This window comes from Lichenostomus cassidix, chromosome 3, assembly GCF_008360975.1.
Source record: "Lichenostomus cassidix isolate B80296 chromosome 3, HeHo_3.0, whole genome shotgun sequence".
Taxonomy (NCBI): Eukaryota; Metazoa; Chordata; class Aves; order Passeriformes; family Meliphagidae; genus Lichenostomus; species Lichenostomus cassidix.
The window spans coordinates 55145571-55162118 of record NC_139483.1 but is presented as its reverse complement, the minus strand read 5'-3'; the positions used below and the strand labels follow the sequence as shown (position 1 = coordinate 55162118).

The following is a 16548-nucleotide window of genomic DNA, read 5'->3' as shown; positions in this document are numbered from 1 at the left end:
GTGCTTGCTGGGAGATGCTTTTTACCAGTCTCTGCTAATTTTGCCATTGAAGATCTCTTACCCATGGTGTTCCACTGGCTGCTTCTCCTCTGTCCATTCATGTACACATTCATGTCACAGTTTAGCTGTAGCACTCTTCAGCTTTTGATGTTGCATTTTTCTGAGTCAAGATTTGCTGTACCAATTGCCATGACAAAGGCAGCAATATGACCACAGCCAGTTTGACTATTCTTGCTATAAAGTGTTCAGGCCTTCAGTGGAAGATGCCTTTGTCATTATTTTCAAAGAACTTTGCTGTAATTTCATCAGAAGGGGAATGTTTCTCCCAGATTGTTGTTCTAACCTTCAATATATTTTGCAATGAATTTATAATTGGCATGGTCTGTGCATAGTTTAAATGTTTGAAGTATTTCAAGTCTGTTAATTTTACATTATAAAGAATGTGTATTAACTGAAAAATCATTAGAGTGGAAATTTTAGTATCTTTCAGTGCTCTGTAAAGTGATGCTGATCAATTACAAGAGGGACTTCTTTTACTCTCATTCTACTTGGCCTGGTGAAGAATATAGCCATTCTTGTGGCCTGTGGTACTGACAAATGCTTTTGGATGCAAATACAAGTACAGTTGATTTCATCCATGCAAAAGAAGAAAAAATTAAGTAAACCCACCATTGTTCTCTTTTGCTAAATAAGTTACTTGAACTAAATCAGCTTGCAAATAATTTCATCATCTTACTAAATTGTTGTGGCTGGTCGTCTGTTTGCATCCTTTTACTGGTTTAATTACAAAAACTTAACAAATCTTTTGTCAAAATCTTTGTTAATGGAACAGTTCAAGAGTGACAAAATTTCTATATAAATGTAAAAGTGAATGCTTCTTAATGAAATTCTGCCTACGTGAGTTATACATTATAGGTAATGCCAAAGGGGGAAGAGTAGGGAATTGCCCAGCTAAAGTTCTTTTAACCTGTGCCTCTTTGTAATAAAATAATGGTAGTCAGGGTTTCCAAAGAGATGAGGATTTGAAAAGTGAGCACGCCAGCTAATAGCTGTGGTAACAGGCTGAACGCCATGGAATAATGCCGACTGAGTGGCCTCTCGGCGTGTCTCTGCGCCTCGCAGCTCAATAGTGAATGCCCAGCATTGTTCAGCTGTGAAAAGTCTCGGAGCGCTTGGGATGTCAGGGCACCAGGGCAGACCGAGGGAAACTGATTTTCAGCTTTGTAGTGGGTTGAGCTGGTTCCTCCTTGTCAGAGGGCTGGGAGAAGCCTGGGGGAAGTTGGCCATTCCTTGCAGCTCCTCTGCTCTACCAGCTTCGTGCTTGTATGTGGCGAGTGCCCTGCAGGGATCTTCTGCTCAGCAGTGTGCCTGTGGGAGAGCACAAGAGACAGGGGAAGGATTTTTCCCCCTTGTGATGGGTTTAATGGTTGAATGTTAAGGGAAAACTTTCCCTGAGGGAAGCTAGAAGGCGACATTTGAATTTAAGGAAAAGCACAGACATAACAGAAGTTATTTCATTGAGGATTTACATCTTAATGGTCTAAATTTGATCACAGGTTTTGGAAGAAAATAGATGTTTAACTGTGTGTGGGGTTGGGTTTGGTTTTTTTAAAATAAAATGAGACTCTAGATAAGTGGTGAGAATAGCTCTTAAGTGAATTACCTTGTAAGTTCCCATGTGTGTAGGGTATGGAGTTGACAAAGCCTTGATGTACTCTGTATAAACAGGAAGAACAAAAGGAATTGCTTTTTAGTATGGCTTGTTGGGAAAACCCTGCAGTTCCACCACAGAGTTAATACATCCTCCCCTCCTCAGCCACCCTACTTTTAGACCACAAAATTGGCCTTTGTGGCCAAGTTTCTCCGAGTCCAGGCTGCGTGTTTTTGATTTGGATTCTAGGGCTAATATTTTAAAAAGGAAGGATTTGCTACTTCTTTCTCATACAAAACTAGCAAGTGGAAAACACAAACAAGAGGGATTGAATGTGTCTATGTAGAAGAAAGATAAAGTGCGAAGGAAAAACCTGAGAAAAAGAGCTGCTTTAGCTGTACTAACTGGATTTAAATAGGAGTCTGTTTCTGTTTTCCCTGTCTCTGATCTAAACACTGAGAAGATTCATCTGAGTTGTTTACTGAATACCAATGGGTTTAGATACTGTTTATTGTAGTTAACAAGAACCCTGAAAACTGGCCAGTATAGAAGTGCTTGAAGGCTGCAAAAGAGAAGTAAAATGGTACTGACTATGAAAGTCAGAAGAGCAGAAGGATGGTAGCAGACAGTTGTGATCTGATGTCTTTTCATGAATGTTTTAAATTTCAGCTACCTTGCTGTGAACCACAAAGAGGTACATTTTTAAGAATGAGGTTTCATGCCCCTCTCTTGTTTTAATTTGTCCAGGTTTTCTTCCTCCCTAGTGAAAAAAATTGCATAATAAATCCAGTGGTCAGAAGAAATTGGAAGATCCCTTTTTTAACTACCTTTTTGTAGGGTGTTACATGTGTATAAAATTCAATCAATATACCTCTGAATAGGAATGTTAGAGAATTTTAATACTTTTAAGTCTATAGGATTATTTTTCTGAAGCTGTCGGTAAAGAAGGCAAAGGGACTCTGCAATATGTATAGCTTTAATGAAATGACTGTCTGGTTCAAATTAAACTTTTTATTGCTCTGATAAGAAAGTACAGTGAAAGGCTTATGACTCAGGAAGTCAGTCGCTGTGAATTATGCACCAAATGTTCTCTGTAACCAAGTCTACACCTCTAATCTGTTTGCTTCTTGCCCTGTGGCTTCTGAAGTGTGATTGTTGTCACTGTTAATCTCGAATTCTGATATGTCAATAAGTGTTTCAGGCATTAACACCATCTGCACATGGGTGCAGAGGCTGCACTGCTCTGTGCACTCACACTGCAGTGATATCAATCTCAATTCCTGCTTTGCTTCTTGCATACAAAAACTCTAAGGAAAGTGTTGCTTGTTGGGATATGAATTTTTGCTCTCAATCGTTTGTCTTCATGAAATAACAGCAAAGAAGTAGTAGGAAGTATTGTAGATGCTGCAAAAGGGCCTTAAAGCAACTCTGAAACCATTGTGAAGATATTTCTTCATCACAAACATGGATCTATTGGAGTGGCTTTCATAGACATGCCTGAAAAGCTGACAAGGCAGGGAGGGGAAGGGATTAACAAGGAAGGGAATTTTACTTTTGAGTGGCACTGTATTTTTTCTGTGCTGCAACAGGCTAAGGACATTGAGAGGAAAGGCATAAAATATGGCGCCAATACTTTAAAAATACAGATGTTTCCACTATGCTCCAAAGGGTGATTTGGAAAGACCAAATCAAGGTAAACAGCAGTCCTGAGATGATAGGGTCATCAGTAGAAAATGAAAAATGAAGATTTGGTGTGACTGCATTTTTAAAGATCTGTTGTTTGTGGCAGCAACAAGACACCTTTGATTTTTCTGCTGTGACCAGTTATTTAGCTGCCATTTGGCAGTCTTAGTCTTCTTCACCTTATTTATGTAAAATTCCATACTTAGCTGTCGAAACAATATAATGAGAAGACATTGTATATGTTAAACTCCTTTGAACTTGAATATTTGCTTGGTTTCTATTTATTTTCACTTAAAGGTTTGTGAAATGTCAAAATACTGATTATTGTATTTTGTAAAAATCTGTCGCACACATTTATTGAATCCAGAGTCCTTTAACTGTCATTGCTTATGTTCCTACTGAACTGGGATTTTGAAAGAGCTGTTAGCTTACTGTTGTAAGGCCACCTTAAAAATAAGATCTAGAAAACAGCTGACTTGTAATGCCAGAGCCAGTCTGTGGTACAGCCAGACCACCAATATGTCTTAGTTCCAACCTGTTCAGAATTGAAGGATTCTTCTCCCCAAGATGTAAACATGAATACTGCTTTCTGCAACTTATATTTTTATTCAAGAGAGGAAACACAGAAGAAGGATTCCATTTAATTGTAAATGTGAACATCTGTTAGGAGGAGCCTGCTGTTACTATTTCAATTCTGTTTCAAAATCCTGGTTGCTAAACTTCCTGAGGTGCAGAGGAGGTTCCAGTAAGTCTCTTTAGTTCAAAACCAAATGGGAGAGATCATTTAGCTGTATTTAAAGAAAAACATCAATTATTTAAAGCTCAGAAACTCACTTCCATTTGGCATCCCACACTGTCAGCTATTTCAGAGAAGTGGCTTTTACAAAATGTGGTATTTTTCATGCAGGATTTTCACTGGAAAGATTTATAAGTCAACAGAAAATTCAGTGGCAGAAGTAAACAGCAGGCTGCTAAAGTGAGTTTAAAAGAACTAATCTATTTGTGATAGATAGTGTAGTTACAAGTTGTGAATTGAAATAGTTGAGATGTAAAAGGATGGCTTCTTTGGGGTCACACAATTAAGTTTTTCATTTGAACTAGCAAGAATGACTCATAGATGTCACGTTTCCTTCTTCTGAAATTGTCTCACTCTCTAAAGTTTATTTTGCCTACTTTCTACTGAGAGACAGTTAACATTTTTTTAGTCTTAAAAACCTCCCAATGTTCTTGGTAAAGCAAAAAATGTTGTGTGCTCTCCCTAGCCAAGACCTCCCATGTGCTCATGCTGCAGTGGGCTTTGAAAAGTTGTGCACTTCAGCAGCAACTTTAGGTTGCTTAAATGAAGGTGAAAACAGCAGTGTTACATGTTGGCCTGACAAGACATTTGCTCAGAGCAGTAGATTAGCACAGGAAGAAGTAAAAACCAGACCTATTGTTCAAGCATTGTTACAGGGATATAGTATAGCATGGAAAGTCACTCATAACATGCCAGCAGCAGGGCCTGGTCCTGTGTGGTGCTGCGTGGAAGGAAGATTACGTGTGGATTTTCATTCTGGCACTAAAGTTTGAATGTAAAAGTGCTAAACATTCAAGCACCATCATGTTGAATACTAACTTTTTATGCTTCTTCACTAAATGCCACTATGGGCAGAGAAGAAAAGGATGTAAAAGCTTTGATTGCTTCTCATCTAGGGTATTACTCCTCCTTGTCATCTAGGTATTATTCCCCATACGCATCTATATCTACAGGTCTTGACTGAATTTTCATTTGCTCCAATTTAGAAAAGAATAGAACTGTGCCTTTTAAAAATTCTTTTTAAAGAGAAGAGAAGCATGCCATCAAAATTCACAAGGAGATGGAAAACAATTCTTTTAAAAGGCCTATAAATGGAGGATTGGATCCATATGCTCTGTTTGTGTTGCAGTACATCAGCAGCATGTGATGGCTTGTTCCTTTTGTTAGGTGTCTCTGCAGCACTGTATACAGATAAAATAGCTACTGCATTGCAGGGAGTTATTAATACATTACATTGCACTTCCAGGGAAGATGTCAGTGTGTCCTTTAGCCTGAATGTACCTTGTGGTTGAGTTACGAGTGTTTTTTTAAAATTTTGCTGAGGATAACTTACTTCAGTAAATCCTTAGCCAGCTGAGAACTATAGAATAACATCATTCTTAACCTCTATAAACTTCACTTATTGTTCAAGTTTAAAAAAATTAAAGCCTCATTCCAAAATGAAAAGAGGTCAAATCTTAATCCTGATACACTAAAAATATGGGTTTATGCCACTGTGCATACAATGGAAGGCAGCAGGAGATGGGGCAGAGAAAGGTATGCAGCTCCTAAAATATAATGCAGATAAACAAAATGCATGAAATACTGCAATTGCAGTAGAGAAAGTGGGGCCATGAGGAATGGGGCCAGGCCATTAGTTTCCTGGCACATCTGTGTACTGTTTCATTTGTGATGCACATTAGTAAAACAGAAGGCTTTTTGGTTTCCAGTCTTCTGCCCTAACAGCTCTCAGTGCTGTGCCTGTTTAAAGTGATGGAGGTTGAGGGCTTGTTCTTGGGGAAATTCTTATGTCTGGGGGAAACTTCTGCTGACTTATACATGGGGATGGAAGGGAGAGCTAAGGTCGGGTGTGGGTGTGCAGAGATGAAAGAGCAAGGCAGAGCAAAGTAAGGATCTCAGCTCTGTTGTCCTCTTCCCTCCACCCACAGGAATGCTCACGAGAGCTCACTATGCCAGTTCAGACCAGTGGCTGAAGCTCACACTGCAGTGCTGCAGCTTCTGCTTTTAGCCAGCCTGCTGAAACAGATGCAGGACACTTTCTGTCACTGAGTGTTTAGAGTTCAGGAGCTTTGTCATTACCAAATGACAAAGCTACTGCAATTACTTGTGTCTTGGGACTTCACAGAATTGACCAAGCAGTGTCCTATGTCTGGCTGACAGTCTACAGCTCCAGGAATTAGTTAAAATCTGTCTTGGAGGTGATAAAAGCTCTGTAGGCAAGGTGGGCTCAAGGTGTGAGGAAGCAGAAGTCCAGAGGAGTGAATCATTAGGTCCTGGCTGAAATATGTGTGAATGTGGAGCAGAGCAAGTGTACGGTAGGTTTGCCATACTCAAGTGATTTGAGGGACCTGGTGCTGCACTGTGAATGTACTAAGAACCTTGGGACCAATGTTTGCTATTTGTGCCTTTGGGTGTGTCCAGATATGTGGTGGTGCTGTCTAAAGTATTTTGCACAGATCTTGCAAGATCTTTTCATGTAAATACGTAAGTATTAAAAAAATCCTCAGAAACTGCAGCAGAATCCAGAGAATACAAGAGAGAGCACATCTCAACAATCTGTCATGTGTCAGCGTGGCAGGCTGTAAACACCTGATCTTTTAGCCTGGGTAAAAGGGACTTTCACCCCAAGAGCCCTGACGTTCAGATGAAAGTGTTTCACAGCTTTGCCAATGGTCTTGAGGCTGTCTTTGCTTCCTTTTCTACCTTCAGTTTCCTGCTGAAAGGCGTTGTTCAAGGGCTGTGCTCTTTAGGAATACTCTGAATGAAGCTGTCCATGTCATGTACAAGGACAGAGGCAGTGAATTTCAAGTATAATTTTAAAGATAGAAAGCCTCTTTGTGGGCTAGGTTTGAGCATGCAGCTGTGAGAGCACACCTGGAAAGTGGTGCCAGCAGCTGGGAACTCTTCTGATTTCTTTTGCCTCCCAGCTCCAGGATGGAAATGCCACCACCCCCTCCGCAGGCAAAGGAGGTGTCAGCTTTCTCACGGGTTAGAACCAGCCTATATCAGTTTTTCTTCTTTTCTCTGTTTTTCATCTTTTCTCATGCTTTTCTCTCACTATCTCCTCTTTTTCTTCTTTTTTCTCTTTCTTCCCTTCTACTTTTCTTCATTGTGATTTAGCACAGAGCACTTGATGGTTTGGTTTTCACATTTTCTTCTCAAATTCTTTCCTCTTGCTCTTAAAAGAAACCAAAAACACTGAAGCTTTGCAAGCACACTGCAAAAGCCTGTTCCTGTTTATGTTAGGGCAGAATAAGATCCAGAATGATTCTATTTCCCATAGTCATCCTATTATATTGCAAGTTCATGGGAGTTTCTCACAAACACAGAGATTTCACAATACTAGAAGGTGATTTATTTGCTTTACATGCTTATCGATATTGTCTGCAAATCAAGAAGCAAAGCATAACAAATGCTGTGGAAGTGGGGTCTCTATTTGATGTTTGCACAGTGTTGTGCCTGGAAAAATGAAAGTTAGTGGGTGTTGCTCAGTGAAGTGTGCATTTTAAAGTTACCCACAGTGATGCCCATTGTCCTGTCCCTGAATTGCATGATGTCATATGTCATTTAAAGCTCGTAGGGATGCCGAAGACTGTCGGTGAGCTGGGAAAAAGGCGATGAGAAAGTTGTGAATCAGGTTTCTGTAAAGCCTTTGTGTTTAGGGTTTTGATAGATAAAAGCTGACTCATGCAATATTTCTGGCGAAGGAGCTGTACAGACTAGTAAGAGCTTCTCATTTTACCTGAGTGCCCAATGAGCTAATTCAGGAACAGCTGAAGTCAGAGCCCGCGCCTCTCCTCTGCCGCACAGGTAGGTCGTGGGCTCCTCGGAGAGGATTGAAAAATAGAGAGGACTTGTTCATCCCGGGTGCGAGGAGCCAGAGACATTCCTCAGTGGTGAGATACTGTCGCAGAGGATTTTCCCTTGCAATAATGTTCTCGGGTATTAGCGTGCTTGGTTGTGACAGAGGCTATTCTGCTTTAAGTACTGCAGGGAGTGGGGGCGGGGGGACAGTAGCTGGGCTGATAGAAGCACATTAGTTGGTGACTCTTTCCCTTGTTGTGCGATTTCAAATAAATGGGATTTCTGTTCCTCAAAGTTCAGTTAAAATACTTGGCAGAGTATCGTTTGTGACAGTCCAGACTAGAGATCTAATCCTGCAAATATTGTAGCTCTCTAGGGTGATTTTGTTCACAGAGGGTGTTAGTTTTAGAACTGATATGTGTTCATATACAAAATTTAGTGATTAAAAATATGCTGACCTTCACTTGGAAGGTGCACTTCAGAGCAGAAGATATAGGGAGTATATTTAAGATCATTTGGGATTGGTCGTGGATGGATTTTATTCTCTCAGTCAGGAAACTGTAGAGCATTTTTGTTTCTCGGTTGCAGTGTTACATTTTGAATTTGATACTGAATGTAGAAATTGCTCTAAACTAGTTTGCCTAATTGTATCCACAGTATGAATGCTTTATTTGAAATATGAAGATATCTCAGGAGAAAACCCAGGAAAGATACTTCTTTTAATCTCATCACTTTTTTTGTAGCTGAACTCCAGAGGATATAAAGACTAATTTCTGGTAATGTTGACTTTGTAGATAACACCTTAGGTACTTTTTGTTGCCAGGAAAAAGGCAATAACAATGCTAATCATGAATATAAATTGACTTGTGACTTTTTAGTTGTGCAGTATGTCATAAAATTTCATGTGCAGTAAACAACTTGGAGGAATAAACACCTATATTTAGACAGGACTTGGGGATCTTTAAGTCAGTTTAATATTTAAATACAAAGCACTTTATCTCTTATTGTGTGCTAATATTCTAGCATAGCCAAAGCTGCAGAGATAATGGAAAACCATTTATCATTACCATGAATATAATTACAGGAAGGAGGTTTTTGTTAAAGAAAAGCAAGTGATAGAAGAAGGTTATGCATTTTTGGTGAGAACTTGTTTATGACTGCGCACTGAAAACCCAAGACAAGCCAAGGTGGTTGTTTTGCATGTGTCTTCAGTCTTGTAACTAATATTAGCATTGCCTGTTGGGATGAAACAGTAGTATTTCTTGCCTTTGCATGTCTGAAGAACCAGGTCATGTCATTGTTCTTGCTGGGGAGTGCTCTGGGGTCATGCCATACCCAGTGTGTGTGTGACGCAGGAGCAGGGAGCTTTGCAGGGGCTGGGAAGGGGGAGAGAGTAACTGAATTAATGTGAAGGCACAAACAAGAAATGACCTTGTTTGGGGAGCATGTTTCCTTGTGAGTAGGGACAAGTAGTAATTATCCTCCTTTCAGTGCTGAACTAACAAGTAATTACTGTTATTCCTTAATTAAAGTATGCAAATTGAACATTTCTTTTCTTTTTTTTTGCTCCCCAGACTGAGTTAAATACCATTATTCACAACTGACAAAAGTTCTCAATATTATTTTGGTTCATCCTTGAAAAGGTTCAGTAAGCAAAAGAAAGCCTAACAAAAAAAGCAGTGAACCAGGCCAGACATGGGTCAGGGTATACAAGACCTGCTCAGAGCATGTGCCTCCACAGGCTCTGGGGGTACCTATGACTTTTCACAGTGTTTGCAGCCTGAGTTTTGATGAATGCACCTACCCACTGGTGCTGCTGGTGAAACTGGGGGATGGGGTGGGGTGGGCTTGTAAATCAGTCCCACAGGGTATGGGACAAATTACTTGCTGTTTATAGTAAGTTTGTATGAAAGACAGAGATTTGTAATAGGTTACAGGGTTTGCAAAGGCACTGGGTCAGTTATGATTCATAGAGAGCAATCCTGGGGGAGATTGTTTACTCTCTCCCCAGTCTCATTAATTCAGTTGTGAATTTTTCACCGGGCAGTTGGTATGGACCTTAGCCATCTGGTGCAAGAGTGAAGTTGCTTTGTGGTACAGCTCCAGAGTAAAACTGTGCTAGAGATCTGAAAAGCCAAATACAGACTCTATTAAGAGAAAAGAGGATGGGCATGTGGCTGAGGGAATTAACTCCATTCAACTGCTGCCTGTCCTGATACACTTGTGACTGCAGAAATCAACTAAAACTCTCTTCTGGATTTTAATGGCAAGGGTAATTGTAGAGGTTATTTTCCTACCTAAGTGTTCTAAGATGATCAAGCCCAACTGTTAACCCAATGCCTATGCCAACTCCACCACTAAAGCGTGTCCCCAAGTGCCACATCTACACATCTTTTAAATACCCCCGGGGATGATGACTTTACTGTTTTCCTGTGTAGCCTGTTCCAGCACTTCACAGCCCTTTCGGTAAAGGAATAGTTCCTAACATCTAATCTAAACCTCCCTGGTGACCCTTGAGGCTGTTTCCTCTTTGAGGCTGTTTCGTTTTGTCTTATCATTTGTTATTTGGGAGAAGAGGCCAACTCCCACCTGGCTACAACCTCCTTTCAGGTACTTACAGACAACAAGGTCTCCCTTATGTCTCCTTTTCTTCAAATTAGATACCCTTGGCTCCCTCAGATGCTCCTCACTGGACTCACACTCCAGACCCTGCCCCAGCTCCATTGCCCTTCTCTAGACACACTGCAGCACTTCAGTGTCTTTCTTGCAGTGAGGGACCCAAAACTGAACACAGGAATTGACGTGTGACCTCAGCAGTGCCAAGTACAATGCTCAAAGTGGTTTCTGAAGACAAACCTGTGAAGCCTTGGAAGATTTACAGATTATAGCTCTTCTTGAGAAGGGCTATAGGTTTGTCACAGCTACCTGTACCTGAAGCAGAAACTGAGAGCTGGGCAGAGCCAGGGTGTGTCCCCAAGCCCTGGTTTCCATGAGCAGGGTGTTTGGTACAGGACTTGCCAGCTGAGGAAAGGGAGCTGCTTCCTGGTTCTGTGCTGTGCTGAAATCCCTGGTCCCCTGTGCCTTTCTGCCAGGTGTGCCAGCTGCCTAGGAACCTACCTGCTGCTCTGCAGGAACACGGGGCTTCTGTGCCATCAGAGTGCACCCTGAGAAACATATTTTACTCGTTGCAGACACAATGGACAAAATTGTAATGAAAACTCTCCACAGAGAAGACAAATGACAGTTTATATCCAGCTGGGGAAGGAATAAAAATAAAGTAAAAGGTAACTTTTGAGGTTAATAGTCAGGATGAGGCTTTGAGGAAAAAATAGACCAAGTAGCAAATAGTTAGTTTGGTGTAATTTATCGAGAAGCATGCAGGAATAGCAATTTGTTTAAAACATGGAGGAACTTGAGTCAACCATGTTGCATGCAATTAATTAGCCATACCTTGCAGGTGCCTCAGGTTTGTCAAGGTCACTGGGAATACAGGTGTTAAAGAGCAAGCCCATTTTAATTTTTACAGCTAATCCTTTTTTTTTTTTTTTAAATAAGCAATTACATTGTCATTAAACAAGAAAATAAGTGGGTTTGCTTTCATTTTCTAAGACATGTTAAGATTTCCCAGTGCTTCTGGCCTCAAGTATGTCCTATGTAAAACTACTTTTAACATTTTTTTCTAGCTAATGTCATTGATATGAATTGTGTTTTGTTTTTATTTTTTATACTAATGAAAATGTTTGTGAAGCAAATACTACATTTTAATGCCTTTGGGTTATTATCTGAGAGGCAGACAACATGTGAAACAGGAAGAGTGTGGGGTAGTGGAATTTCACAGGAATCCTTTATTTCCCTCCTAAATGGGGCTAATCAGGTGTTTCTTTGTGATGTAATTTTAGTAAAATATCTTGGAATAAGTTAGCAGAAGCTTACCACTGTTTTCTTGTTTATCCTGTGCATTTTTCAAGGGGGGCATTTTTCATTCAGCAATGTTGTGCTTTCCAACTTGAGTGTGAAAAATGATCCAAAGCTGATAACAAAAATACATTCTTTCTTATCAAAAATGTATACTTTCTTATCATAAGTAATAGGAAGGCACACATCACTTTCTGTACCCATACAGAAACAAGAGAATTTCACTGCATTTTTCTGTTTTAATTTTTTTCCTGCTTTATTGCTCTATATTTTATTATGGAATTGGTACTTGATGCTGTTTATTCAAAAAGGGTAGGAAAATATGCTTCTATGCTGCAAAACTAGAAGAAGCTGGCACAAAGAATGGCTATAGATTTTCAGACTACAAGGTAAAACCAGAGGTACAGAGGTGCTGAATTAGGTTTTTAATCTAATGGCCAATTTCTAACCCATGTAATGAGCAAATTACTCTCAATGTTAATTCCATGCATCACCTTGAGGGCAATACTTCTCCTTAATAGAAAGCTAATACCATCATCACTGAAACGGCACTAGTAATTACTCATATACAAATTAAATCTTATGCATTCAAGATAGGCCAAATAAATCAAAATATTCTTCTCTGGGATTTTATGTCTGTTTCCTTTGGATTGATTTTGAAAAATGGGAGAGTTGCTTTTAGCTTTGAATTAAATTCTCCCCCTGGTCTGTCAGCTGCAGGAGCTGTGTGTCCAGGAGGTTTCTGCTTCTAATTGCATAGCAAGGCTGCCTCAGTTCAAGAAAGGCCACCTTAAATGTTGGGTGGGTTTGATTTGCAGCTTTATGGTTTCTTTACTGAAACTGTTGTCAAGAGCTGTAATTACTGGTATGAATTTTTGAAAAGTTGTCACTGGACTAAAATAAGGACTAAGCTACTGCTCTGTGGGTAGCTTCAGTATTGCTTTTCTTCCTAAATTGTCACAAGTTTCCTTTTTTCACAGGACAGACATTATGAAAATCTATGAGTTTGTGGCAAGATTTTTTGGGTGGACACTTCTTACTGAAACAAAGCTTTGAAGTATTGAATTACCTGCAGCTGCTTTTGTAGATCCTCATGCTGCATCATACACAACTTGGCCAGAGACAAATCTGCATTGCATTGTGGACAGTGTCCTGCAGGGCATTTTGGCAATGAAAATAAAGCAGAATTGAAATGCCAACAGGAAGACAGACATCTTATTTTGTTATTGCACTGGTCTGAAAAACAGCTTTGGGTCAGTTCAGCAGGGAGTGATATTCTTGCTTGAGCAGAACAGTTTTAGAATTACTTATTTTCTGAGTAGAAAGTGGAATTATTTGGCAGCACTCTTTTCTGTGGGGACTCTTTCTTCAGAAACTACATTATTTTCATTGGGAAATCATTTTGCTTTTAGTATTTTTATACAAGCCACAGACCCGATAATTGATAATTGCTTTTAGTTTTCGTAAGAGTGTTGGCTTTACAGGACTCAAAATGGAAGACACTTTCTGGTATCACTGTGTGTTTCTTGAGTTTTCCAAACCTCCCAAACCAGGATCAGTGCTCAGTTAGGAGATGGCAGGGACTGCTCCCAGTAAAACTGTGGGGATCATTTTTAACCTTACAGAAAATCTTTTGAGTTCTGTTTTTCTTCTGTGCCAAGCCTGAGCAGTGGATGTGCTAGCAACAAGCCCAGCACACTGGCCACTAGAAGGATGTACCAGAGACAGAACTGTAAGCAGGAAGAATGTGGTGCCTCTGTTGTAGCTCCTGGTGGGGGATCCCCACAACCTAAAAAGCATTAGAGTCACAGTGACCCCCAAACCATGTTGTTCTGGTTGTCTTTTAGTTTAAATAGTGTTGTGGTAGTTTTCTATGCAAAAAGTTTTAAAATTATCTGCTGTCAACTTTTGTGTTAGTGGAGCAGCAACAGTAAACCCACTTTTTCTTTTGTTTATTTAGATGACTTCCACTTACCTCTTGATGTTGTACCAGCGGTGACAGAGGCCCTTGACTCCAAGAAAAAAGGGGAAGATTTGCACAAGGAGAGCAGATCTTTCCGCTACTGTGAAAAAACCACCATGGACCTGTCAGACAGTGACCGTCCTGTCAGCTTTAGTTCCACTTCCTCCTCCGCATCCTCCAGGGACAGCCACTGCTCCTTTGGAAGCAGAATGACCTTGGTTTCAAACAGCCACTTGGGTTTGTTCAACCAGGATAAAGAAGCAGGTGCCATCAAGCTAGAACTGGTCCCAGCCAGGCGATTTTCCAGCAGCAAGACACGCAAAAACTTGGCTGCAGAGCAAGAGGATCCTGAGGAAAGTCTTGAAAAAAGGCCAAGCATGCCAAGGAAAGCAGAACCAAAAGGAGCAAGCAAAAACTGTGCGATGTCCCTGGTCACAGAGCCCACCAGTCCGAAGCTCCTCTACGTAGACAGAGTCGTCCAAGAGATCCTGGAGACAGAGAGGATGTATGTGCAGGATCTGAAAAGCATTGTCAAGGTAGGGGGCTTGGTTAAAATGGTGTTAACTGTTCCACAATGCCATTTTTTATATTGTTTGATTTCACAGCAGGACAGATGGACCTGACAATGGAAACCTGACAACGGAACTGGCATTTGCTGGTCTTTATAAATTAGTGTAACATCATAGTTCCAGTGTGTTTCCAGTTTTTATTTGATCAGATAGATCTAAGTTGTTACTGTGTGTTCTTGAGGAAATAAGAGAAAAAACTATCCTACAGCTGGTAGCAGTAGTGAACAAAGAGTGATAAACTCTTTGCAGTAACAAAACTTTTTTATATTTTTCAAAAAAAACCAGATTGCTCTGTGTCCTAGAATGTATAGTAAGAAGCAAACAGCAGACAGCTTTAACTGCTTCTTTATACGCGTTATCTGAAGGGTCTTACGGATTTTTCTGTGTTCTCCCCAAGTCCTAGTCCTGCAAGTTCTTCCCTGTCTTTTCCCCTGTCCCTTTCATGAAGCTCAGAGCTGCAGTCTATTCTCTCTTTGTCCTCCTCCTGTAGTATTGAATAGGGCATAGTATTTGCTGGAAAATACTGTTGTTTGGCTATAATACGAAGGAATTATGTTTTCTTTAATACTAATTCTGAATTGGTGTAGCATTTATTCATAGCAGTAAAGTTTCATGTCCAATTCCTTGCCTAGCAGTACATTTTATTTCCCCTTTCTAGTACAGGTCAAAATATGGATGAGTTCTCCTGTGGATTGTTCTTTTCACGCTATGTACTTGTGTCTGTGCCATCAGCATCATGCTGCTTTGTGTTTTTGAAGATGACAATTAAGTCCCTTGGCTATTGTTTGTAGTCTATATGCTTAACCCTAAAGGAAGGGTTTTTTGGGAGGCTCTTGCTTAGCGTGCTGTTTGTAGGACTTAGACCTCCAGGCAGGTGTATGAGGTCATCTGAGATAGGAAATATCAGCCAGCTGGAGACACTCTCCCCACCAGGCAGCTCCAACCTGCCTGGTCCCACAATAGCAGGGGAAAAATGTGAAGGCTTTGATAACTCAAATGCACATCATGGTTAAACACCAGTACCTCACCCTGCAAAGTTCTCAGGCAGGTTGCTTTTTCTGCAAGACTTCACAGGTTTCTGTAGCTGGTGCTGTTTCTCTAAATTCAGCTATTACTCAGGTTTCATTTTGGAGTGTTTAAGGTTGTCAGATGCTGCAGAACCAAGTCAGCTTCTGCACATGGTAACTACTAGCTAGGCATGACTTCCATGGTTTTGGAAACCTTAGCCCTCACTCATTCTCCTGTGCAGTAAACTGTACAAATTGAGAAACTGAAAACTAGAATTAGTGTCTTGTAACAGGTTTTCCACTTACAAGCAGGAAGGCTAATAAACACTTTCTAGAAAATATTTCAAGCATCACTCCAGTAGATGTAGAGTAAGTAAGAGAAAAGCTTTTTTATTTTTAGAAGAACTAAAGGAATTGTGAACCTGTGAAATGCCCAAGCCTATTTCCTGCAGCAACTAACAATGAATCTAGAAAGCTTTGTGTGAAACTAGACAGTTTATTTGAGAGATGGAGTGGTTGCCAGTGGAGCTTTTCTTAGGTAGGTGCGGAGGATCCAAGGGCTTTGAAGGAGCTACTTCTGAGATGGTGAGGACAGTGGGGAACCAGCTGCCTCAGCCTGTGCAGAATGTTCTTCTCTAGGTTTCAGGGGAGGGAGGTGTGACTGGGAGCACACTTCTTCAGAAGAGCCCATTTTATATATTTCTCAGGATTCCTTTCTGCACAAGTTAACTTAGCAATGCTGCAATAATTTACCCAAACAAGGGTGGGGATTTTGAGAAGGTTGGGAAGACTCCACAGGGAGCTGTAGGAGTGCTGTAGCCTTGTAGAGCTTGATTATCTGGGCCTCTGTGACTTGAGGCCATTTAGTTTGGCAGGCAGATAACTGGTGCTGAGCCAAACTAAGATGAAGGGAAGCAGCTTGATTTATCTTATTTTCCAGATAAACATGGGTCAGATTTGGCAGCTGGTTAGGAAATGGGATGAGAATGGGAAAAGGGGAGCTGGAGAGAGGTCAAAGGGCAGCTGCTGCCCAAGAAGTGTGTGGGAACTGAAGAGATACATGAAGGTGGGAGCTGGTGGAGTAAAGCATAAGCAAGTGAACCAGGGGGAAGGTGGAGAAAGAGAAAATAATTAGCAGGAAAACAATGTGAGGAAATGAG

General features: G+C 40.6%; 1 protein-coding gene across 5 annotated transcripts in view; it reads left to right on the top strand.

Moving 5' to 3' along the window:
• PLEKHG1 (pleckstrin homology and RhoGEF domain containing G1) overlaps positions 1-16548 on the top strand; it is a 139083-nt gene that overhangs the window by 76985 nt on the left and 45550 nt on the right. For 3 of the 5 annotated variants that reach the window (XM_085055845.1, XM_085055843.1, XM_085055844.1), the window contains one exon: positions 13810-14348. In XM_085055845.1, coding sequence (XP_084911971.1) covers positions 13810-14348 — 539 coding nt within the window. Of the gene's footprint in view, positions 1-7871; positions 7941-8007; positions 8027-13809; positions 14349-16548 lie in introns of those variants that run through there. The other 2 variants (XM_085055846.1, XM_085055847.1) reach the window with 2 other exon arrangements.